General features: G+C 49.6%; 1 protein-coding gene across 2 annotated transcripts in view; it reads left to right on the top strand.

Moving 5' to 3' along the window:
- LOC125941819 (uncharacterized) overlaps window positions 1–24,718 on the top strand; it is a 36,053-nt gene extending 11,335 nt beyond the window's left edge. The window contains exons 1-2 of one of the 2 annotated variants that reach the window (XM_049659665.1): window positions 4,631–4,913; window positions 23,590–24,718. In XM_049659665.1, coding sequence (XP_049515622.1) covers window positions 4,879–4,913; window positions 23,590–24,556 — 1,002 coding nt within the window. In that variant the 5' untranslated portion in view covers window positions 4,631–4,878 and the 3' untranslated portion in view covers window positions 24,557–24,718. Of the gene's footprint in view, window positions 1–4,630; window positions 4,914–23,589 lie in introns of those variants that run through there. The other variant, XM_049659666.1, reaches the window with a different exon arrangement.
- Window positions 24,719–26,492: the final 1,774 nt, after the last annotated feature.

Raw genomic sequence — 26,492 nt, 5'->3', positions numbered from 1 at the left:
CAGTATATTTAGATGGTTTGGACTTTATTTATAAAAAAGAAAGACAAGTAGAAAAGGGTACTGCTCTAACCAGTGCCATGTGCATAAGAAGAAAGACTGGACACGAGGTGTGACACCGTCCCTGTTCCCCAATGCGCGTCTATATTATGAAAGCAGCAAAATGTCACATTCTAGCTACAGACCCCAAGTTTAAAGTTGTAATTTATGTGATACAATATCTACTCACAGCGCCTCTGACACTACAGATTTTATGCCACAATTCATTCACCGCCAATCCAACAGTATATATACCTGAAGCAAAATTAAACTGACTATGCTGCTGTCAAGATATATGAGGAATCCAAGTTATGCACAGAGGCAGGAATTCTAATTTATTAACTCATTCTTTGCATCAAGCATTTTTCCAGATTTGTGCAATCCCATCGTAAGCGACACATCATGGGAAAAAAAAAAACATCTTTGGCATGCAATGGCATCTTTACAATGTCTTATCTCTTTTAGGCTGTGGCAGCTGTAAAAATGCGACGAGTATATTTAATGCATGCGAACTTGCTTGTAGAAAAGAAAAAAATGCAGAAGGTTAGAGCCTGCTTGTACAATTGCAACTTCTGTAGGAGCGCTGAATGACAGGACCAGAAAGACAACATATGGGCGCAGTGTTGTTTGTGTCCATGTGATGCCTTTCTAGTTCCATCATGTGGCACTCTTCCAAAAGTGTGAAAAAAAAAGAAAAAAAAAAGATGGACTGCACCCACGGCCACGCAGGTGCTACTTGCATAGTCGGCATCACAATTTCAGGCTCCCCGCTGCATTCTTGAGGCATAGCCTCCTATATTTTTTCACGCCCACTCACTGACAAGTGCAACAACGTGCACCGTCTGTATCACCTAGTTCATGCGCTCCCCACCAGATCCCGCTGCCTACCCATACCCAGTCCCAGAGCAGACGACGCTTGCACGCGCACTCATGGAAAAATGTTTGGCATTCGTATTAGACTTCCAACTATAAAATAAATTCGCAGGCTGAATTGATGTTTGTAGGCGATGTACATCGGAAGTAAGCAACAAAAAACATGTTGTGGAAAGTCTGCCCTTCAACCAAAGGCGCCCAGCAGTGAGATCAAGTGCACAGTTTGAGGGTCTTTCGGGACAGCGGTTTTATGTCAAACACTTTAGCCATGTCCTGTTTGTCTGCCGTCCTCATTGCAAAGTTTGTGAATATTGGGCGAAAAAACTTTGTCAGCAACAGTTGCAGCAAGTTCTCTTGGTGTCCTGGCGTCGAGCACATCAAGGCGTTGCGCTCGCAGAGTACTGCAATGGCATTATTCACAGCCTCCTTCAAAGGGTGATTCATGTGCCTTCTTCTTGCAAGAAGAACTTGAATACATTTCTCTAATGCATAGAGAACCGCTAAAAGTAATCCAGGTGGGTAGATCAGTCCACCGCAGTCTTGATGCTTTATCAGCGAGTCGGAGGGTGCCGAGGCATTTGGCTTTTTTAAAAGCCTGACACACTTCTCACATTCCATGTTTTCTTGCACAGCTCTTGCCAGGTAGCCGCCAACCATAGCCAATGCTGCGACATCTGGAGTAGGAAGCAGAGGCTGTTCTCGGTTGAGTCGCTCTGTGAGCTCTCTACGTGCCTCTGTAGGGAATTCCTCGCTGGTTTCCTCCCTTGTGTTTTTCTGTTGCGGCAGCGTTGACAAGCAATCATTGCCTTCTGCGGCCATTACGTTGCTCGTACTTGACACCGACGCAATGTTCGTCTTCAGAGTCTTCTCAATACCTGAGAGAACAGCCCGGGTGTCCGTTTGATCATTTTGGCCTGCTGACTTCCTCAGCCAGCCAAAAAACAACTCAATTGGGTCAGACGACATTTTCATCGTTAAAACAAAGTGAAAGCACATCTCTTCAAGAACATATCGAATGCACTTAACATTTGGACAAGTTGTCATCACCAGGCCTTCGTAAGTCTCCTTGATTAAGAAGTTCTTCACCAGGCACTGGCTTTTGAGATTGGCCAGGTAGTCAAGGAAGCTTGCTTCAAGCCAGATTAGCCGTTGATCGCTTCCATATTCGGACTGCTTTCAGTCACCATTGTTCTGGTGTATGAGCTGGATGCAATTGCTCACGTCCATGACCACGAACCAGCGGTGCGTGATATCCATGAATTCAGCCATCGGTCCGACACCCGCGAAACTTGCATCGCATGTGTGGTACGCTTGCTCTTGCAGGAGCTTCAGTGCAGCTGTCACGGCAGGAGACAAAACTTGAATTGCACTTTTCACGTTCATTTTATCGATATCTGTGGGGAACCCATGTTTTCTTATCGACGACCAAGTAGCTGACATGCTCAAGTGCGGCCTTCGGATAGCCCCTGGGCATCTCCTGTTCTTGTTAAGAAGGATGGATCGATTCGATTCTGTGTCGATTACCGTCGTCTTAACAAAATAACCCGTAAAGATGTTTACCCTCTTCCGAGAATTGACGACGCCCTTGACTGCCTCCAAGGCACGGAGTTCTTCTATCGACTTACGCAGCGGCTATTGGCAAGTCCCCATGGCACCCCAAGGCCAACCTAAAATGGCCTTTGTAACATCAGATGGCCTGTATGAATTTCGTGTCATGCCTTTCGGGCTTTGCAACACCCCCGCAACATTTGAGCGTATGATGGACAACCTTTTGCGTGGTCTCAAGTGGAAAACGTGCCTGTGCTACTTAGATGATGTGGTTATTTTTTCGCCCGATTTTCCCACTCATCTCTGTAGGCTGGAAGAAGTGTTACAGTGCCTAACTGCCGCCGGCCTTCAGCTCAACCTGAAGAAATGCCACTTCGGCGCAAGCCAGCTCACCATCCTTGGCCATGTAGTATCTAAACACGGTATTCTTCCTGACGCAGCCAAGCTCTGTACAGTTGCTGATTTTCCCAAACCTTCCTCCGTAAGAGAACTTCGCAGCTTCCTTGGGCTGTGTTCTTGCTTTCGCCGCCTCATTCGCAATTTTGCGTCCATCATCGCTTCCTTGAATCAGCTTCTACGGAGCGACTTGAACGATTACGCCTGGTCGTCCGCTTGTGATGATGCCTTCCAATAGTTGCATCGTCTACTGACCTCGCCGCCTGTACTGCGTCACTTTGACCCGACAGCACCGACCGAAGTACACACTGACGCCAGCAGTGTTGGACTCGGCGCTGTGCTCGCGCAGCGCAAATCTGGATTCGACGAGTGCGTCGTTGCATATGTAAGTCGTACCCTCACCAAAGCCGAGAAGAATTATTCTGTTACGGAGAAGGAATGTTTGGCCATAATCTGGGCACTTGGTAAATTTCGACCCTACCTCTATGGCGGCCCCTTCGACGTGATTACAGATCACCATGCACTTTGTTGGCTGTCCACGTTGAAGGACCCCTCAGGTCGATTAGCTCGCTGGGCTTTGCGGTTGCAAGTGTTCTACGTGCGCGTTGTCTACAGGTCTGGCCGCCGCGACACCGATGCCGACGCCCTTTCCCATTCGCCCTTGTCAACCGAAAGCGATGCCTGCCTCTCTGCCATTGACCAAGTACTTTCGTTCCCAGCAGGCTGCGACATGGCTTCAGAGCAATGCAAGGATGCCTGGATTAGTGCTCTTATCCGCTTCCTTTCAAACCCGTCGACTGTTCCTCCACCTTCTCGTGGCTTGAGCCGTCAAGCATCTCACTTCGAAATTCGGGATGGACTTCTCCTTCTCTATCGCCGGAATTACGTCTCTGACATCCGCAAGTGGTTGCTGGTCATACCTCGACATCTTCGTGGTGAAATAAGTTCTGCCTTCCATATTGACCCGCAGTGTGCACATGCGGGTGTCTTTGCAACATGCGGGTGTCTTCAAAACGTACACCCGGCTTCGCTCCAGGTTTCATTGACGTGGCATGTACACCTTTGTGTGCAACACACGTTTATTTACTTGAAGCTAAACATTTCGACAGAATTACCTGTCTGGTTGGGAAAATTGATTAAGACTTCGAGATTGACTCCAACCAAATAAGGAAATTAACTAGCCCGACGTTTCGGAACCAATTCGGCTCCTTCTTCAGGGGGTATTCTTCGGAGGTGGCGGTGTGCCGCTTTTAAAAGGTCCATCATAAGAAAGGAGAGGAAGGGGGGGAAGGGGGGGAGAGAGCGTCAGGTGGGGAGACACTTGGGGGCGCCTGTTCTTGACAGACGAAAGAGGTGGCGAGGGGGGGGGGGGAGCTTCGGCATCGCTGGTCGGCTGGGTTGTCCGATGCTGGGAATGTGTTGACGAGGGGCGGGGGGGGGGGGGGGGGGGGGGGGGGGAAGGCGGACGAGATGTTTTGGTGTTGCTGACCTATAGCGGGGGTTCCTTTCTTCCCTTCGTCGCGTCTGCAAGGCCATGAATATACAAAGGAAGGATGCCCTTCACGCGGTTTATATTACCCGCCGTGTTCTGAATGTGCCATGACTCCAGTAGTAGCCTTTTTCGCCAGTTTGTCTCTGTTTGAAGGATTTGGGTTTCTTGGAAAGAAATGTTGTGGTCGGCGTCTTCGGAATGTTCGGCGATGGCGCTGCGTATTCGGTTGAATGTTCTGACGTCATTTTCATGTTGTCTGATCCTTTCTTTAGAGTCTATACGTGCAGACTTCGGACAAGAGGCAGTGCAACTTGCAAAGAACTATATCAAAGCCCTGAAAGGCATCTCCACCTTCAAGACCCACCTAGACTTCACCCGGAAATGCAAAGAAAAAAACATCGTTCCACGAAGTCTCCAGTTACGCCAACCTATCAACACAGCGGAAGGCCGGGACATCATCAACAAAGCTCAGCAAAGACTGGTGACAGCGCGGATACACGAGTGCCACACGGTGATTAGGAAGAGAGAAGTCGATGCTTTCTTCGCCAAAAGACAGCTCGAACACCAGGTACCCCATCTCTTTTCATCAATTGATTCATTTGCAAAGGCCATTGCGTCCTCAGATGAAAACAAGCACCGCAAAATGCAGAAGAAAAAACTCTTCTTTAATCAAGCAAACCGAAAAATCAGGAATATTGGATAGGCACACAGTAACGAATTATCATCGAGGAAGCTAACAACAGAAGAGACTTCGGTCCTGGCAAAAGGTCATAAATTCAACGTCACCACAGGTAACCTCCCCCTGCCCAAGATTGTCGCCGCCCTCGAGAGCGGCATCCAGCAGCTGGACCCTAAAGTGCGGGAACCGCTCAGATTAAAAGCAATAGGCATAATAAGGTGCAATAACAACCGTAGAAGAGAAAGAAACTTGTCGTCTGACGAAATAAGAGTGCTGAGATTACTGAAAGAAGATAAGGACATTGTAATTCTACCAGCGGACAAGGGCAACTCAACCGTCGTGTTGAACATGCAGGACTACGAGGAAAAAGCGTCCACCCTACTCAACAGCCAAGACCACAAAAAAAGTTGTCGCAGTTTCACCTGAAAGGCGAAGCATCAATTGCGATAGCAAATTTGTAGAGAGCTATACGGAGTAATGATATTAGCTTTATCAGCTGTATAAATTTGGACATGCAGCAGCACCGGCAACGCGCAGAACTGTTGTCGACGCCGTCGGCGTTTTTTCCCGCGTTCGCTCAAAATGCCTGCGGCGTTGGTGACTGTTGCCGGAGCCTCTGATATAAATAGGCATTTGGTGCCGCAGCTAAACGTCGTCTCCCTTCCCTCCCCCTCCCCCCCCTCCCCCACGGCCTCTCGCGCGTCGAAAGAAGGCGCGTTTGCTCTACATATATGATGATTGTAAAGGAGGAAAGAGACGCCTACTTCTGCAGCCCTTAAGGAAGCAGAACACGCGTTTGTTCTCCGCCGTGCGTTCACTCGCCGTGAAAGAGCGCGTCCCTCGCGCCCTTTCACTCGCACATACAGCGTTCGGCGGCGCGCGGCGACGATTTCATCTCGATTGACGTCATACGGAACCTCACGGCGACGGCAACGGCGACGCCGACGGCAGAAATCTGCTTTTGAGTGTCCATATAATTGCTATCGCAATAAAATTAAATAAGGACCCCACCACAAGGACCCAATCAGTACTGAATAAGACGCTGGTCGAAATTTTCCGAAACCACACAAATTCTCGAAATCTTTATTTAAAGTTAATGCGCAGGAACGGGTCCGCACCAGCCTTTTACGGCTTGCCAAAACTTCATAAACCTGGAATCCTCTTACGGCCAATCGTAGACTTTTCGTGCTCCCCACTTCGATCACTATCCACATACTTGCACCAGATTATATCACCCATGACTGGAAGGACAGCATCCTACGTGTGCAACCCTGAAAACTTCATCAAGCTCATATCAAATGTACGCCTCGAAGATGAATGCCTGGTCTCTTTTGATGTGATCTCCTTGTTTACCAGAGTACCCATTCAGTTAGCTATATCCGCGACAAGGGATGCCCTGGAACGCGACGACACACTCGACGAGAGAACCCCTTTGAGTGTAGACGAGATCTGCTGCCTTCTAGAGTTATGCCTGTCAAATACCTACTTCACCTTCCGAGGCAGCTACTACAAGCAGGTGAAAGGAACTCCCATGGGGGCCTCAATTTCCGTCACCTTGGCTAACCTAACTATGGAGAATATCGAAGACAGAGCTCTGAGTACTTTTTCCCCGAAGCCAAAAGTTTTCCTTAGGTACATGGATGATTGCTTCTGTATCGTGAAGGAGTCGCCAGTCGAAAATCTGCAGAGCCACTTAAATTCCATAGACCCGGATATACAGTTCACGTCGGAGCGCGAACAAAATGGATCGCTACCATTCCTAGATGTACAAGTAACACGAACCAATGGCAATCTAAAATTTTCAGTCTACCAAAAACCAACCTACACAGGCCGCTACCTACACTTTGCATCCAACCATCCGGCAAACCACAAGGCATCGGTCATACATTCTTTATTGAAAAGAGTCGAAACTCATTGCACATTGGAATCAGATCAAAAGAAAGAAAGGAGAACGGTTCTCAACGAACTCAAAAGGAACGGCTACACAATGGAATTCATTCGAAAAACAACCCGACAACAAAAGAGAAAAAACAAACTACGAGACCTCCAACCGTTGACTTCCCCTCGACCACAAAAACGAGTGTCCATCCCATACGTCAAAGGTACCAGCGAAGCTCTCAGCCGAATATTAAAAAAGGAAGGCCTCAAAGTCGCGCATAAACCGATGAACACTTTGAATATCCTCATTCCTAAACCAAAAGACCGTCCACCAAAAGAAAAAGCTCAAGGCGTCGTCTATAAAATCAGCTGTGCCGACTGTCCGGCCTCGTACATCGGGGAAACCAAAATCTAAATAAAAGAAAGGATCAGACAACATGAAAATGACGTCAGAACATTCAACCGAATATGCAGCGCCGTCGCCGAACATTCTGAAGACGCCGACCACAAGATTTCTTTCCAAGAAACCCAAATCCTTCAAACAGAGACAAACTGGCGAAAAAGGCTACTACTGGAGTCATGGCACATGCAGAACACGGCGGGTAATATAAACCGCGTGAAGGGCATTCTTCCTTCTTTGTATATTCATGGCCTTGCAGACGCGACGAAGGGAAGAAAGGAACCCCCGCTATAGGTCAGCAACACCAAAACATCTCGTCCGCCTTCCCCCCCCCCCCCCCCGCCCCTTGTCAACGCATTCCCAGCATCGGACAACCCAGCCGACCAGCGACGCCGAAGCCCCCCCCCCCCGCCACCTCTTTCGTCTGTCAAGAACAGGCGCCCCGTCAAGTGTCGCCCCCCCTGACGCTCTCTCCCCCTTCCTCTCCTTTCTTACGATGGACCTTTTAGAAGCGGCACACCGCCACCTCCGAAGAATACCCCCTGAAGAAGGAGCCGAATTGGTTCCGAAACGTCGGGCTAGTAAATTTCTTATTTGGTTGGAGTCAATCTCGAAGTCTTAAATGTTTATTTACTGAATGAATCAGCAGAATCCTTTTTCTATTTTGCACAAAAGCAGTGTGGAAGCTGCACTGCTTAGCGCCAACGCTGCAAGGTTCCTGCTCAGCATGTCTCTGGTCCACTCCAGCCAATCCCGTGTCCTGCCAGGCCCTTCGATCGCATTGGCATTGACCTGTATGGACCCCTTCCAAGCACAGCTCCCGGAAACCGCTGGATAGTCGTCACCATCGACCATTTGACGTGATACGCAGACATAGCCGCTCTGCCTGCTGCGCTCCTTGCTGAATGTCGCATCGTTCATCGCACCACCACCGCCTACCATCCCCAAACTAATGGTCTGACGGGAAGATTTAACCGCACCCTTAAAACATGCTCTCCAAATACGTCACCTCTGATCACACTGATTGGGACCTCATTTTGTCATTCATCACGTTTGCCTACAACACTGCACCACAGGCAACCACAAACTTCTCCCCATTATTTCTCTTGTATGGCCGCGAACCTTTGACTACCCTCGACACCATTCTTCCGTACAGATCCGACTCATCCGAATCTACGCCCATCTCTGAAGCTGCCTGCCGCGCAGAGGAACGCCGTCAGCTTGGTCGACAGCTGTAAAGGTACAGCATTCGACCAATGGCAACAAAAATCTCACCCGCATTGTCAATTTCTTCCAGACTCCCTTGTGTGGCTTTGGGTTCCTGCCATTCCTGCTGGACTCGCATCCAAGCTTGTTTCCAAATATCAAGGACCCTACTGTGTTGTAGCGCAGACATCGGCACATAGCAACCGCGGTTGCGGCAATTTTTACTCAGTGCAAAGCTGTCGAGGATGAAGAAGCACCGTCTACATCGCGGTGGGTGGCGAACTGGCGACAAGGGCGATAATGAGTGAAAAGCGTGTCTGCCGCGCTGTGACAGAAGTCGCTGCGAGCGCTGATCTGTCACGAGATGACGAGAATTGCAGCTTCCGCACTGCTTTTGTGCAAAATAGAAAAATTATTCTGCTGATTCATTCAGTAAATAAACGCGTGTTGACGTAGATTTGTTTGTTTTCTTGATACCCTGGATAACTTGACATTCGGTTAATTCGGACATTTTTTCTATCCCGTGAAATTCAAATTAACAAGGTTTTACTATAGCTTATTAAGGTGGCTGATTGGTCTAGTTGGTTATTGTCATATGTAAAAGGCCGCCTGCGGCGCGAAAAAGAAGAGCGAGCATTATCGAAGTGGCTCCGGACCAAGAAGGTCGCATCGCCAGCTCCGCTCTGGCGACGGGAGACTTGGGGGTCTGGCTGAGTCCGTGACTTTGGCCGTCCAAGGTGTGGCCCTCGACCTCGGAAAGTTCGAGTGAGGCTCCTGGACTGGCTGCAGCCTCTCACGGCAGGACCGGGCACCCCAGAGAGGATCACTGACATGGGTGAGTTGGTACGGATGCATGGCTTCAGAACGGCGCAACAAGGAAGACGAAAAGACAAAAGAACACACGAACACAAGCGCCGACTCACAACTAAAGTTTATTCCACATCACAGAGCAGATTTATACACACACGTGGCCACACACCCAACGCAAAAAGAACAACCAAAAACCAGAACACGTTAACCATTCAGGTACAGGATTTCTTTATCCTGTAGCGCCTTTCTTTATCCTGTAACGCTTTTTGGTTGTTCTTTTTGCGTTGTGTGTGGCCACGTGTGTGTATAAATCTGCTCTGTGATGTGGAATAAACTTTAGTTGTGAGTCGGCGCTTGTGTTCGTGTGTTCTTTCGTCTTTTCGTCTTCCTTGTTGCGCCGTTCTGAAGCCATGCCCAGAGAGGGATCCTCTTCCGCGGCAGACCGGCACGTTTGATGATCCCCGGAACGCCACGTCGGCACTCGGGAAAGGAGCTGGACGGAAGCGGCGGCCGAGCACGTCGCTAGGCCTAACCCGTCGCGCCTCCCTGCCACGTCAGCAACAGCGACCTGGTCAAACAGGCTTTGAAGACGAGCGAGCGGACGGACCGACTTCTATGCAGCATCGATTATGCGACAGTTGGCAAGAACCACAACATGGAGAAAGATCCGATAAGATTCCGGCCGGGAAAATACGTGCAACGAGAACAACGAACTCAGTAAGAGCGTCTCATCCTAGTAGCGTCACAACAGTAGGCCAGAGTTGCCAGACTTTCGTAGAGGAAACGCTCAGAACTAACGGAGGCGGAACTTAGAGCATATTTATTGATTCATTAGGTTGTTTTGTTAACCTTTATTTGTTCATTGTGTTTTAGTTCAGTGCATTCTAGTTTGAATGAGTCTTTAGTTTGAGAGTTTTGAGTTTGTGTGGGATTAAAATCTGCTTGCTGTGTCGCCATGCGTCTTCCAATCCCATCTCTATTAACACCCGCATGCCTCTGAGATCAGTGACAACAAAAAAACATCACAAAGTCAGGCAACCCTGTACTATTGCTTAGACGCTACAAATAAGAGTCACCTTGCTGTGCTCGTCGTTGCACGTTTGTCCGAGTCCAAAGCTCGTCGGTACTTCGTCGGTGATGAACTCGTCAGTAATTCTTCAGCGATGGCGCTCGGCGTTGCTTAGGCCCACCTGGATAGGCCTAGCGTCGGGATGTGTCGCACCTTCTTGAGTGCCGACGTGGCATTCCGGGGATCATCAAACGTGCCGGTCTGCCGCGGAAGAGGGATCCTCTCTGGGGTGCCCGGTCCTGCCGTGAGAGGCCGCGGCCAGTCCAGGAGCCTCACTCGAACTTGGCGAGGTCGACGGCCACACCTTGGACGGCCAACGTCACGGACTCAGCCAGACCCCCAAGTCTCCCGTCGCCAGAGCGTAGCTGGCGATGCGACCTTCTTGGCCCGGAGCAACGTCGATAATGCTCGCTCTTCTTTTTCGCGCCGCAGGCGGCCTCTTACATATCACAGTTATTCATACTGGTAATACACAGCGCGAGAACAGACACGGGGACGAAGAGGCAGACACGGACAAGCGCTGACTTCCAACTGATTATTTTATTGACAGACATGCTTTATATATGCATGATAAGGAACAGATAGAAAGAAAAAAAGTATTTCCACTGACTAGGAAACAAACAAAGAGACCGAAAGAACTAACAATCACGGTGGCCTGCTGCGCATGCCCTCACATTCCAAGAATCCCTGTCAGAACTGACTCGCACCTGCTTCTTTCCCTGACCATCTGAGCTGCCTCACTGATTCATCTCACAGATAACTGTGGTGTGCTTGAACTCCGGGGTACACCCACACGTGCTAACATGTTGGGCCAGCCCATCATCAATCAGCAGCCGGATGGAGGAAGGTGTGCCCTATCTTGGTTTTTTTCATGCAACCCGGTTATAGCAATTATTGTTTACAACAATGGACTTGGCACTTAAATATTGGTATAAGTGAGTTCGACGGTATTGTTCAGAGTGAAATCGAGTAGCCATCAGTAAGTTTTTTGATGTCATCCATAATAATTAATTGCCGTTAACTAAGCTTTTAATTACTACGCTGAATGCCGTGCTGTCAATGATGAGTTAGTAGGAAATTGAAAGAAAAAACATGGCTTCCGAAGAAAGGAAGGACACCATGGCCAAAGCTTGTGAACCTGCCAGATGTGAGCTGTCTAACCATAAATTAGACGGTTGGAGAGGCTGATGAAGGATGTGCTGCTGTGCCTGACAAAAGACGGTTACTGGTTTTACAGTTACCACGCCTGAGGCTCTTCGAATTTGTGACCACTTTGTACACAAAGTGTGTACATACCTGTAAAAAACAAACATTGGTAGTTTCTTGTTTGCCACTGACCGAGTGTCACCTACTCGGGAGCCAGAGGGTTGCACACAGGCGTACATTACCCTCGATGGAAGAGAGATACGACTGGCAGCACAGCAAACAAGGATTTAATATGCATAAGATTGGGAAAAGCACGAGGCACACGAAACTAAAACTATAATTCGACAAAAATGTTCACTCAAAATAAAACACAAAACTTGGACTAACTACAAACTACTAACAAACAATACTCCGTCTCGGTTTCAGAGCCTGGCTCTGTCTTGAAAGTCTCTAAGTCAGTCCTAGCCCTGACTCATCAAAGTCTGGCCACCCTAGACTCGGCCTAACTGCGACACAATGTAGAAATGTGGACTCTTAATTACGGACCGTCAGTTTGGAGTTCTTGTCATTAAGTCTACGTCGTGCTCGTTCAGAGTGTTGCTGGTGCCATAAGTGCCGACGATTCGCGGTTCCGTCGACCTGACCGAATACGTGGCTGGTGCCCCGGTAGCCGCCGCTGACGTGTCAATTGCCTGGTTAGGCTTCACGGAGCGTTCTTCGCCCTCCGTCGATCTGCAGTGGCGGGCCGGTGTCATGGCGATTATCGGTTGATCGCACTCAGCCGAGGAAGTGGAGTTCTTGTGAAGACCGGAACCACCGTGAGCAGCAGCAGCCGGTCTCAGGAGCTTCGCCCGGACGTCTCCGAGGTCTACAGCCACGCCTGGGCCTTGCCAGCGTCATGAGCTTCGTGGCCGGGCTCTCCCCGTCATCAGAGCATAGCTGACGAAGCGACCTTCCAGTCCAAGAGCCACGTCGATAATCCTGTTTCGTTGCTTCTACCTCGCGGATTACACCTCGGTTCGCGTGCCTCAAGCGCCCGCGCGGTTTCGAATGCTCTGCTTCATCTTCATTTTCGTGTACCGCCGGCGTCCAACTCATGACACGAAGCTTAGTTTAACTGTGGCTTACTCAAGTTCATTTTCGTTAAATATATTTTTTTCTTAATTAATGAGCAGCGTCTCAAAGGACTAATGGAAGTCAACTGTAGAAGCATACATCATGCAGGGGCGGCACAGAGACACAATCTATGTCAGCAGGCTGTGACGAAATAACATTTCAAAAGAACACAAGATTTAGTATTGGGGGAATGAAAAATCTACAACACACTCGCACACAAGAAAAATGCAGTCAAATTTGGTATTAGGATACTTTTAATAAAAAGGTTGTCGCAGTTTCACCTGAAAGGCGAAGCATCAATTACGATAGCAAATTTGTAGAGAGCTATACGGAGTAATGATAGTAGCTTTATCAGCTGTATAAACTTGCAGGGGCGTAGCCAGAAATTTTTTTCGGAGGGGGTTCATCGGCCCGACCGGGGGGGGGGGGGCAAGCGTCTGCTTTCCTCTACGTGACGTGATCGATAATAAATATCGGTAGTTTAAGCACCCTCTATGTATGTACATCAAAGACATGGGACCCCCCCTCCCCCCTCGCGTGTGTGTGTGCTAGAGCACTGCACGGGCTCGGGCTTACCTGAAAGCCCGGGCCCGTGGGCCGGGCCGGGCCGCGTAGAACTGTTTTTTCACGGGCTCGGGCTGGGCTCGGGCACGGCGTGTGCTTTTTGACCCGGGCCGGGCTCGGGCTTTCTGGTGGTGTGCATGTAACGTGCAGTGAGTTATTCTCGGGCGACTCAACTCTGAAAAACATTATTTTTCGGTCTCGGGCCGGGTTCCGGCCGGTTTAGAGTCGGGCTCTGGCCGGGCTCGGGCCGGGCTCGGGCCTAAGGTAAAGGGGTGGCGGGCCGGGCCGGGCGGGTAACGTAGATTATTTCCGGGCCCGGGTCGGGCCCGGGTCTCGCCATAAAAGTTTTGATCGGGCTCGGGCGGGCCACCCAACGTAATAACGGGCCCGGGCCGGGCCCGGGCTGAAAAAATCGGCCCGTGCAGTGCTCTAGTGTGTGCTTGTGAAGAAATTAAGTAAAAAGTAATGTAAGCTCAGTAAAATACAGTAAGTACGACAGGTACAGTGGGCGTTTGGAGCAACCGTCTCTCATCGCGCCACTGAATGGACCAGTCTTCGAAAACGCATCATTAAGACGACCCGCCCGATCGGAGAAGACATCATTAATTGTTAATCTCCGTTAAGCGTAGATGGCGTCGTCCTCGTCGGGGCGAAGTGCGTTTCACAAGTCAAGGACGGCTATACACGTGAAAATGCACGTGTGACCATGCAGCAGTGGCGCACCGACGGGGGGGGATTCGGGGGTTGTAACCCCCCCCCCCTGAGGCCGACTTAACCCCCCCTTTTGTTTAACCCCTTTTCTTTCCTTACGCATTTGAGTACTGCAACTAAGATGTAAGACGCGCAATCGTCTGCACACTCGCAAAAAGCGCATTTTTTTGACAATTTCCAGTGAAGAAATAGAAATTAGTGCTGTTTAGATGGCATTGGCAAACTGTCAACCCCCCCTGGCAGAGATCCTGGGTGCGCTACTGCCATGCAGGCTATATACCTACTCCCATAGCAATAGCATGTTCGCTGCGTCTTTGCGCTAGAAAACTGAAATACGCGCAAAAACGAGTAATGCTTTTTTTTTACGAAGCTTTCGTCGCCTTGCATTTCCTGCGGCAAGTGCATGGGCCGCTGTGTCTTCCGCTGTGTGCGAGCGTGCAGCCGTCATTTGCCTTTACGTCAACACATTCAGAATTGTACAGAATATTTCACCGCACAGCATAGATATGGCATGTGTACGCATTTTAAGTAATGCGTGCAACTCATTTCTGCTTCACTTACGCCGGTGCAAACAGGAAGCGACCTTGTAACTCACAGACTCTCGACTGATTGGTGTACTAGTGATGCAGGAATGAACTCCGGTCTTGTTCAGTGCATAGTGCACATAATCAATTTCTCAGGACGCGTGAACTCCGACGAGAACTGTCAGCGCCTGCAACAAGAGTTTACTTACGCTGTACTGCGCACATGTAATCCATGCTTGTCGGCTGTCTGTTTCGTGCATTCTGTTGCGAGTCGGTGGAATTTCACTGCTGGCATCAACCCTTTGGTGTGTACATTGCTGGTTTGGGATTCCACAACACAACAGCAACTACCAGCCTTTCGTAATTGCTGGTTTGAGATTCAGCAACACAACAGTAACTACCAGCCTTCCGTAGGGGCGCAATCGCAAACGAGAGACGTTTTGCGCTGCAGACTATGGCTACGTTCACACTTGGGAAGCGGCAAGCGCGCGGGTGGAGAGGCCAAAGCGGCCGGAAAGGCCAAAGCGGCCGGAAAATCTTTTCCGCGCATGTCCAAGTTCACATTTGTTTTGCTACCACCGCGGCCGCCGCTGCCGCTTTCGTCCACATCCATCTAGTCTGCGTACGTTTGTCGGCGTGGTGGCGCTCATTATCGCATTATTTGGAGCGGTATGTTCATTCACTGACCCACCCGTCATCAAAAGTGATCATCTTGCGCAATTTCGCGTGTCATCTGCGACCTTCGGTAAATTCCTCGTTGGCGCTCTGTAATTCTCCTCACACGGGCGCGGTAGCGCTGTGTCACAGGTTGCTGCCTAGGCGTGATTATATTTCTTTAATAGCTTTTATTTACAAGTTGTAATAACATTTCATCATTTCGTATTATTTTCGGCGCCTCCAGGAGACGAAAGTGGCAACGGGAACATCGAAGCTAAAACCCGGGCTGGCCTTTTGTGTTGAGGCTCGCCGAAGCCTGCGCGTCCTACGTGATACCTACGCTCCCAATCTATCGTCGCGACGAGAAAAGCACCCCGCGACTTCTGCAACATACCGTGCACGTGCGAGGAGAATTATGGAGCGCCAACGAGGAATCTGCCTAACTATTGTCTGTCATGGAAGTGGAAGAAGAAATGGCTTTTATACTTCTACCTACTTGTCTTCTAGAAATGGACAATGAATAAACGGAAGACAAGAAAACCTCGGAAACGGCGGTGGTGGGTTCGCCTGGCTTTGCAAAAGCGCGAGAAGTTGGGTCACGCGACTCCGTTTGCTTCGTTGCCGCGCCTCCGGTCGCGCGAAGTTGAATACTATCGCGAGTATTGCTGACAGTACGTTTTAGTACTTCTCTTGTCGTAGAGCAAGGGGTGGTTCTTGATCACGTCGATCAGCATTGCAGCCTACACTTTTGGTGCCATGTTCAATGTTACGACCGGAAGTTTACATGCTAGTGTAGCTTCCGGTCGAGCAGAACGACTTTCCGCCACGTTTCCGCTTCGCCATGGCGAAAAAATCGGTCCGAGACCAATTTGGCTCGCCGCCTGTTTTTCTGCCTGTTTTGCCGCCTAGGCGGGCGGATTTTTGCAAGATTTTGCCGCTTCCGCCAGCTTCGAGACCAAGTTCCTACGCGAACGCGGCCTAACCGGCACCTGAAGGGAAGCGGCGGAAATGTATACCGAAAATTTCGACCACCTGGGGACTTTAACGTGCACCTAAATCTAAGTAAACGGGCCTCGAGCATTTTCGCCTTCATCTAAAATGCGGCTGCCGCATTTGTTGCTTCATTTGTTGCGCATTTGTTGTTTCAGAATGCGGCCGCCACATTCGCGCCCAAAACCTCACAGAGTGTCAAGGCCTTGACAAACACCGTGACAGTTTTTTTCCATATGCAGACATGATTCGCTGTAAATTACCAACCCAAACGGAAGCGCCCAGGAATGAAAGTGTGAAAGTAGCACCGGTTTCTTGAAATATGTCAGCGCGAAGCGACGAGAGAAAAGGGTGGGTTAGTGAGGGGGGGGGGGGCAAAAAATTTCGGGGGGGGGGTTTGAACCCCCCCAACCTCCCCCTTGGCTACGCCACTGTAAACTTGGACATGCAGCAGCACCGGCAACACGCAGAACTGTTGTCGACGCCGTCGGCGTTTTGCCCACGTTCGCACAAAATGCGTGCGGCGTTGGTGACTGTTGCCGGAGCCTCTGATATAAATAGGTACTTGGTGCCGCAGCTAAACGTCCCCTCCCTTGCCTCCCCCCCCCCCCCCCCACGGCCTTTCGTGCGTCAGAAGAAGGCACGTTTGCTCTACTTATATGGTGATTGTAAAGGAGGAAAGAGACACCTATTTCTGCAGCCCTTAAGGGAGCACGGCACAGAACGCGCGTTTGTTCTCTGCCGTGCGTTCACTCCCCGTGAAAGCGCGCGTCCCTCGCGCCCTTTCACTCGCACATACAGTGTTCGGCGGCGCGCGGCGACGATTTCATCTCCATTGACGTCATACGGAACCTCACGGCGACGGCGACGCCGACGGCAGAAATCTGCTTTGGAGTGTCCATATAATTGCTATCGCAATAAAATAAAGCTTAAAGGAAGTGGGAGACAGTGTAAACATGTATGTTATATTGTAGATACTGTCGATATGCTCAGCCCGTAATTTTTTGGCTGAATAAAATGTCTACTACTACTACTACTACTACTATATAACATAAGAAAGGGGTCAGGCAAGGAGACACAATCTCTCCTATGCCATTCACTGCATGCTTAGAAGAAGTATTCAAGCTCTTAGACTGGGAAGGCTTAGGAGTGAGGATCAACGGCGAATATCTCGGCAACCTTCAGTTTGCAGATGACATTGTCCTAATCAGCAACAATGGGGACAACTTACATCAAATGATTGATGACCTTAACTGAGAAAGTGTAAGACTGGGGTTGAAGGTTAATATGCAGAATACAAGGATAATGTTCAACAGCCTGGCAAGGGACCAAAAATTCAGGATCGCCAGTCAGCCTCTAGAGTCTGTAAAGGAGTAGATTTATCTCGGTCAATTACTGACGGGGGACCCTGATGGAGCTTGGCAGGGCATGTAATGCGTAGGGGAGTGTGATGGTTAAGTTGTGGGCCCAGGCCTCAAACACACATAGATGGCACAATGAACACAGAGACGCTTTAATGACACGGGGACGGGACTATGATGACGTACACAATAACACACAAAATTCACTTTTAAGTGGTCTGTCGCTTACATAAGCGTCACTGTAGGATGCCGTCAATTGTGTGTCGATATCGGGCACTCACATCACGAGGAGTCGCAGTGATGACTCTAGCAACGGGTGGCGCAGGGAATGGAGGCTGGGGCGGAGGCCCGGCACACGACAAGCCACTCGCGTGATAGCTGGGTCAGGACGTCAGCCTGCCACGGCTGCAACGGAACATGCCTCGGCTGCACTGGAACACGCCGACATCATATGCCCACCCAGCAGTAGAGCAGGCCGGATCAGGCTCAGGAACAGCCAGACCTGTTTTTCCAGCTCACCCAGGAACGCCGGCCTAGGGTAGATGGACAGCTCGGCTCATGAGGCACGAAGACTCAGATCAAGCACAGCCTCAGCCCGGGCACATGCTCAGCCCAGGTACAGCGACAGCCCGGACTGCTCTCCCAGCTCAACCAGGAACACCGGCCTGGGGTAGGTGGACTGCTCGGCTCGTTCGGGATGAAAGCCCAGACCAAGCAGCTCAGACTGGTGACATGGCTGCCCCTTTAGCGCCAGGCACCAGCTCTTCCTCTTCCATCGCGCACCAGAACAGTCACGCAGATTCGTCCGCGCAATTCAAACATAGTCTACTCCTATCACATTTCCCCCCAAGTTCAAGAAGTTGAGGAGGGTTCTAGCACGGCGGAGTATCGAAAGCCCACACAATGACGAAGCACTCGCACTCTCTCTCACTTGTGGAATAGGCAGCCTCACACGGGAGAAGCTTCCATGTAGCGTAGGACACGGGGAGCAAACTTCCGTCGTGTTCTTGGGAAACAACTGCTCCGAGACTTCTCGAAGAGGCGTCCGGGCGTAGCAAAAAGTGGTTGCTTTTGCGTAGCAAAAAGTCTGGAGCCTCTAGTGCAGGCTGCTGTAACAGCAGCCCATAAATGTCTCTTCGTGCTGTGTCTGCCAATTCAGCCGATTCAGGCAGCCTTCCTGCGTTGTCACTTACAGGCATTGTCTCCAGTGGAGCGCGTCTGACTGAATGGCAGGGCACCGTTCGGTGACAGACGTCGCACGATTTAACAAACCGTTTTGTCTCCGACTGGACCCCTGGCCAGTAACTTGCAGCTACGATGCGATCCACCGTTTTCGTCACACCCTGGTGACCGGCTAGGATCCCTTCATGCGTCAACTTCATCACGGTCGCTCGAAGATCTTTTGGCACCACTAGTTGATCGAGTATTTTCCCACCTCTTACTTTGTGCTTCCTGTACAAAATGTCATCATTTAAGTAATATTCGCTTGCGTGGCCATCCGTGATCATCATCTTGCCGACCTTTTCGAAGCAGCGCCTCGGAGACCCATCATCCTTCTGTAAAGCTTTTAATTTGCTTTGCCCTATTTCAGTGAATGCGGTTTGCATAAGAGGCAGTGTGGTAATGGATCGTGTCGTCGTTTTCTTTGAAACAGCGATACCAGATTCTTCGTCGTCTTCTGTTTGTCTCGAAGTGGCTGTGTTTTTAGTTTGGGACAACGTGTGGTCCTCTGTGGCTCGTAGCTCTGACTGAGCGGTGAATGACGTCCTCATGGCAGTGTAACTCTTCTTCTCACTGTAATGGTTCTGTGGAGCCCATGAACTGGTCAGGTCATTAGGTGAACGGGCATCTTCAATGTTTCCCGGTACCACGTCATACAAAGGGTCGCGCATACATTTAACTCGCATGACGCCTGTAAAGAATGGCGTGTCTAAATGTACTATTGCTTCCGGCAAGTAGCGAATCGTGCGATCAAGCAAGAACACTGCGCTTTTTGTTCCTGTCATTTTGTCCTCCGGTACCAAAGAGAGCCGCACTACCACGGTATTGCAGCCAGTGTCTCGTAAGACAGACACCGGTTGTGATTTGAGGAAGCCTCTTCCCACTGGCAGATTTCCACCATCACATTTGGGGCCTGGTCGCATTAATGCCACGGTGACCATTGGGACTCTTTCGCCATCTTGAAGCAATGCGTATCCGCCATGCTCTTCTGTCGGTTTTTCAGTTTGCGATGGAGCCAGCATACACAAAGCTTGTCCTTGGTTATTCCTCCTTGAGGGTTCACCTTGTTCCTTTCTGCCGGACCATCCGTGACCTTCAGGGTTTTCTTTAGTCCGGAACGAGCACTCGGAAGCTCGATGTCCTGCTTTATCACAAAGGAAGCACCGATTAGTCGTCCGCGGCGCCGCCGTTGGAGGTGCAGTCTTGCGAGCAGCGTCTAACGCCAACTCATTGGAGGGTTTCTCTCCACCTAGATTGATCAGGTTCTGCGCCTCTATAAAACAATCTGCATTCTTCGACAGCGTGGCAAGGGTCTTACAATTTCTTTCTTTCAGGAACACTCGTAGCGACGCAGAACATCTTCTCAAAAACTGTTCAGCAATCACGGCGTCCCTGAGCGAGTCGAAGGTCCTCTCAATGTGGGAAATTTCAACCCAGCGGTCGAAGTAGCTGGATATTCTTCCTGCATATTGCAGGCCAGTCTCGTGGTCTTCGGGCCTTGCGGTTTGAAACTTTTCTCGGTACCCCTCAGCGGTGCACCGAAACCGTTGAAGGAGAGTAGCCTTCAGCTGGTCGTAGTCTAGGGCTGCGTTCAAATCAAGCCGCCCTATGACCGTCAACGCTTCTACTGTCAGGCAAAGGCTGAAGGAGAGTGCCCATTTTGACCGGGGCCATTCTTGACTTGTTGCCACTCGCTCAAAACGTTGCAAGTAGGCGTCTAAATCATCTCGGTCTTAGTTAAACGGGGGGATCAACTTATGAGGACTAAATACCTCAGGAGCCACCCTGGTAACCGACTGTTGCGTAGCTAGGTCACTCAACGTGCCTTGTGCGCCAGCAGTCTTCTCCTGGAGCTCGATCTTGAGCTTTAGCACTCGTTCCTCCGCTTCCAATTGTAGGCGTTCTTGTTCTGCCTGCGCTTTCGCGTCTTCGCGATGTTGGGCGCGCTGGTCCCGTTCCCTCGCGATTTCTGTGTCAACCCAGTGCTTTAGCTCTGCTCCTGTCATTCCTAAGCCTTTCCCTATGACGTACAACCTCTCAATCTCCATCGTTCCTCCTGTGCGTATGAGAATCCTGGCAGGCTCGCCAAAATTGTGATGGTTATGTTGTGGGCCCAGGCCTCAAACACACATAGATGGTACAATGAACACAGAGAGGCTTTAATGACACGGGGACGGTACTATGACGACGTACACGATAACACACAAAATTCACTTCTAAGTGGTCTGTCGCTTACATAAGCGTCGCTGTAGGATGCCGTCAATTGCGTGTCAGTATGACACACTCACATCACGAGGAGTCGCAGTGATGACTCTAGCAGCGGGTGGCGCAGGGGATGGAGGCCGGGGCGGAGGCCCGGCACACGATGAGCCACTCGCGTGACAGCTGGGTCGGGACGTCAGCCTGCCCCGGCTGCAACGGAACATGCCTCGGCTGCACTGGAACACGCCGACATCATATGCCCACCCAGCAGTAGAGCAGGCCGGATCAGGCTCAGGAACAGCCAGACCTGTTTTTCCAGCTCACCCAGGAACGCCGGCCTAGGGTAGATGGACAGCTCGGCTCATGAGGCACGAAGACTCAGATCAAGCACAGCCTCAGCCCAGGCACATGCTCAGCCCAGGTACAGCGACAGCCCGGACTGCTCTCCCAGCTCAACCAGGAACACCGGCCTGGGGTAGGTGGACTAATCGGCTCGTTCGGGACTAAAGCCCAGACCAAGCAGGTCAGACTGGTGACATGGCTGGTCTTCAGCGCCTGGCACCGGCCTTCTTCTTCCTCGTCTATCGCGCACCACCACAGTCATGCACCTTCGGCTGCGAAATTCAAACACAGTCTTAGCTCCTATCGCAGGGGGATAACTGGTGGACCATTAAAGGTACAGAATGGATACCAAGAGAAGGGAAGCGACCCGCCGTGGTTGCTCAGTGGCTATGGTGTTGGGCTGCTGAACACGAGGTTGCGGGATCGAATCCCGACCACGGCGGCCGCATTTCGATGGGGGCGAAATGCGAAAACACCCGTGTACTTAGATTTAGGTGCACGTTAAAGAAACCCATGTGGTCTAAATTTTCGGAGTCCCCCACTACAGCGTGCCTCATAATCAGATCGTGGTTTTGGCACGTAAAACCCCATAATTTATTATTTATTTATTAGAAGGGAAGCGCTTTCGAGGATGGCAGAAAACTAGGTGAGATGATGAAGTTAGGAAATTTGCAGGCGCAAGTTGGTATCAGCAAGCGCAAGACACGGGTTATTGGAGATCGCAGGGAGAGGCTTTCGTCCTGCCGTGGACATAAATATAGGCTGATGATGATGATATAACGTACATACATATACCAGGTGTTTCTGCGAAGACTGTAGCGATTTTTTAAAACCGCCTGTGGCCGATAGCACGATTTTAAACCTTGAGCTCGATTCCTTAAAGCGGTGGTGCACTATTTACATGAAAAATCGAAATGCATAGCTGATTAATTAACAAACATTCACTCATGATGTTATAACTAATTACGTTACGGCACACATTGCAATTTACAAATTGTGGCCGGAAAGTTTGCAAGGTGGGTGAACTTGGAACACGTTCTCAGAATGACCCCACTTGAAATATTAATTCGCAATTTGCAAAGAAATACTTTAGTGGTCCAGTTGCTTTCGTGCTTCAATGCATAAAATAGCGTTTTGTTAAAGAAGTAATTGGAATGACAGTGCATTTTACATTTTTAAGTTTTATGGCACATATCTCTAAAATAGTGTAATCCACAAAATTATTTTGAAGTGTAGTCGACCGCCTTGCAGTCTCTCCGGCTACAATTTGTAAAATTGCAGTGTGTGCCATAAGACAATTAGTTAAAAAGCAGAATAAGTGAATTTTTTCTTAATTAGACAATTACATGCTTCAATTTCTCGTGCAAGTAATGTCCGCCTCTTCGAGGGGACCAGCAAATTGTGCCATCTCTGCCACAGGCGATTTTTCAAAATTGCTTTGTCTATTCAGAAACACCTGGTATATAAATATGACATACATAGTGCCACGTAGCCTGCATTCAAGTACCACGCAGATCACTTTGGACACTGCAAGTGTTGCAACAAAGGGGAACACTAACAGTGTCCATCACGACACGCGAAGTGCGTCTGTCTACCAGCCTGCATGTGCTCCCGCCGAGAAGCTCCCAACCATCAAGGGCAAGCTGTGTTCGAAGACAGTGGCACGCAGCAGAGGACATCTTGGACTACCTTCCCTGCGCAGGCGATTTTCATTAGCACAAGTTGGCCCCTTAATAAATTGTTTAGTTTTAAAAACCTGTGTTGACTAAAGTCGCTACATTTCTGGTGGAGGTGCTACAGGGTTTGACACCGTCGGAGGGTTTGCATTTTCTTCTTGACAGCAAACGCTCGTCCAAGTTTGAACAAAAAATATAGTAAGTATACATAGGTCGCAGGAGCTGTTGTCTGCAGAACACTTAAATGATTCTCCAGCAAACCAAGCGTGCTTTGCATCGCGTAGATGTCAAGTTACTTAATAGAGTGTCTCGTGCCCTAAATATAAATTTTAACAAGTCATGAGGTGCCTCTTTTTTGTCCTTTGTTTTGCATCGTGTGTGCCATTCTATTAACAGAATGATAAAAAGGGGCCGAACGAGTCTGCCTAATAAATTGAACGTGTCGGCTAGTTGGTTAAACATCTTCAACTAGGGAACAGCGTGAAAGACGAGGACACATGTGTTGGTTGTGCGTGCCTCTTCTGTGTCCTCGTGTTCTAGAGTCAGTGTCAATTTGACAACTTATGCTACGGCACATGTTCTTTTGTCAAAATAGTCTTCCCTTCGCTGTTGATCATTCCGTTTTCCAGTGAAGCCTCTTGTTTGAATTATTCAACAAAGTGCCTTTACAGTACTATCATGATCTCGTGCAGGTGTATGATGGCTACCGACAAAAATCCACTGGGCAGAACAGTGCACCGTCTGGCTGGTGCACTTGAGCTGGACGTTGATAACTTGGTTGCATCTTGGGCTGCCAAAGAGGACGATGTGGGGGAGACTGTGTGGAGCTGCCACCTGGAGAGACGGGACGCGTGTTCTCCCATTCAGCCACCATTTGGCCACATTCTGGATGTGAGGGATCCTTCCAGGATGAAAGATGTCTTGCTTGTGCTTCAAGACATTTGTGGAGACACTTTGACGTTTTCTTCCACAACTGAATTTCAGGACAGTGTGAACGAGAGAACGGAGCCAGCAGCTAAAGATGACTGCCACGCATACTGTGATGGCCTGCACGTGGCCACATTTAGGTTTCCAACTCTAGTAAACTCACCGAGGGCTCGAATGTCTACAGGCAGTGGTTGCAAAAATTTTCTCTCGTTATTGAATCTCATGACATCTTCCAACTGCAGTTACGAAGAAAATAGCTGCTCACTGCAGCCCAATCAGCATAATTTGCTGTCAGACTGTTTTGCATCTTTAAACTTAGAAAATGATGAAATGATTAATCTAATTTTGCCTTGCCAGGCAAGCATTCACGTTGAACTACTGTCACTTGCATCTAGTAGCCTCGGTGACTGGCGCTTGCTACTACCACGGCCTCGTCCAGAGCCCGGCCCATTGTATCCGACCACTTTGTTCACACATGATATCAGCTTCTGGTTGAACGAGGGGTTTGATGAAAAGAACCTCTTGATGCTGATTCACAACACAGCGGGTGACTTGCTTCGAAGCATGGAACTTGTCGATGATTACGTGGACGCCAAAACTGGACGCCGCAGTCGATGCTACAGGCTTTGTTACCAGTCCCTGTGGAAAGCCCTGAGCCAAGAAGCTGCACGAGATTTCCATTTGGCACTGGGCGTTGCTGTGAGCCAAGTGCTTCCTGTGAAAGTCAGGTGACTGGACGAAGTGAATTCACTTGTCACCATGATTCCCCAACTGGCTAAAGAGTACAAACCGCAGGTGGAGCACTCTGCATTAAAGAAAATAAGTGAATGCGTAATTTTCTGTCGCCTAGGCTCATCATAAAAAATTATTTAGTCTCGCAGAAGGTGTAGTAAACCCAGTAATGCTCATTTTCATCTGTACTCTGATAAGCAAGTTGAACGGGCTGGGGATGTCACGTGATGACGTTCTTTAAACTAATACCATAGAGAAAGAAATTGAATTTCTTTCTCTATGCTAATACAATAAATCTTTATATTAACATGTCTTATGTTAAATTTATTTGAAAAACGTGTAAACAATAAGTTTTCACTTTATATTTCGAGATACATAAGTTTTTTTTTTGGCTGATATTGTTTCGAACGCTAGCGCCACGCTTTCGGTAGCGTGCCCAGAAGGACACAGGGAGATCGTCGGCGCCGTGTGTCTGCTGCTTAACACCTCTTCGTTCAAGTCTTTCAACTCGGTAAAAGACCGCTTGCGTAAAAGAGTTTTTGCGTGCTCGTGTGACAGAGGTATAAGACAAATTTTGCCCCCCAATATTCTCGTCAGTGCGTCTCATATAATGGTGTGACTTAAATATGGAATTTACTGAAGGTGGCAGGTGTTATATGGCAGCACTCGGAGCAAGCATGCGTGACGACGCACACAAGCTCACATGATACGCGTCGATGCATGCGCAAACAGTGAGAAATTGGTCGTACGCCGTGATTTTGGCCCATCCTTCATTATTTTGGCGACGGTGTGAGATCGTGCAAGCATACTGCTATTCGAATGTTTGTTTTGGCTCCCACGTCACTGAGTAGGCGATGTTAAATTTGCGCACCTGCTCTACTGTGCTGACAATCGCTGACGAAAGTGCGGCGCCGGCCCCCTGCGAGAGTGGCCTGTACACGCTCAACCCGCATAAGCCGCACCGCATGCTGGTGGTTCAGTCGCAGAACACCCATACAAACTTAGAGAAGGGAAACTGTACCTTCCACAGTGCAGCGGAAATAAGCGTAGCGGTGGTGTTGTGAACTAAAGTATGCAACCGAGAGATGGCGCTGGCAAAATTAAAACTCATAAGCGAACCAGAAAATTGTCTATCAAATATTTGGACTGCAGGAGGGGTGTAAACCAGGAAACAGTGGTTGGAGGTTGGATTGCGTAAGCTCAAGAGAAGCCTCTGCGAATGTGCGTGTGACCACATGCACAATCCCAGAGGTCCAGGGCCAGGCTAGCGGGATGGAACAGAGTGTGGTTGAGGCTAACCGGGTCATTAGGGGTCTGAGCCGACCACTTGGGTACGGCGTAATGGACGTAAACCGGGACGTGTACGAGCCTGGCTCCCACCCTTTTGCACAGGATGGCATTCACTACAGTGGTGCCACGGGCGGGAAGGTAGGTAGTAGGATAGGGTGCCAAGCTACGGCTTTTTTGGGGGGACCCAGAGCCCTAAGACCACCAGTGTAGACGAAGACGGACCCAGAGAGGCCCCGAGATTCAAGAATTGTAGAGTCGGTAGGAGAAGAAATAGACGTAAGCACCAGGGGCAAGGTTATTCTGACATAGGGTACATTAACATGCAAGGTGGCAGGAATAGGCTGAAGTGGGAGGAGGTAGACGAGCAACTAAGGCAGGAAAAGCTGATGGTATACGGGTTTGTGGAGACACATCTTAGGGACATGGAGCCACCACCCTGTAATCCTGACTATGCATGGGAATATTGCAATAGAACAGAGGGCAGCAGAAAAGGGGGTGGAATTGGGGCATTCATTCATAAAAGTATCAATTGGCAAAGGGTCAAACAGCAATGCAAGGAGCATTTATGGCTAAAAGGGAAAGTTGCAGGAGAGCAGACACTCCTTGGCTTTGTATACCTGTGGACAGGAGCAAATGCCAAAGAGGA

Source organism: Dermacentor silvarum, unplaced genomic scaffold (genome assembly GCF_013339745.2).
Source record: "Dermacentor silvarum isolate Dsil-2018 unplaced genomic scaffold, BIME_Dsil_1.4 Seq377, whole genome shotgun sequence".
NCBI lineage: Eukaryota > Metazoa > Arthropoda > Arachnida > Ixodida > Ixodidae > Dermacentor > Dermacentor silvarum.
Note: the sequence above shows the minus strand (reverse complement) of the source record. Positions and strands in the feature narration are given on the sequence as shown.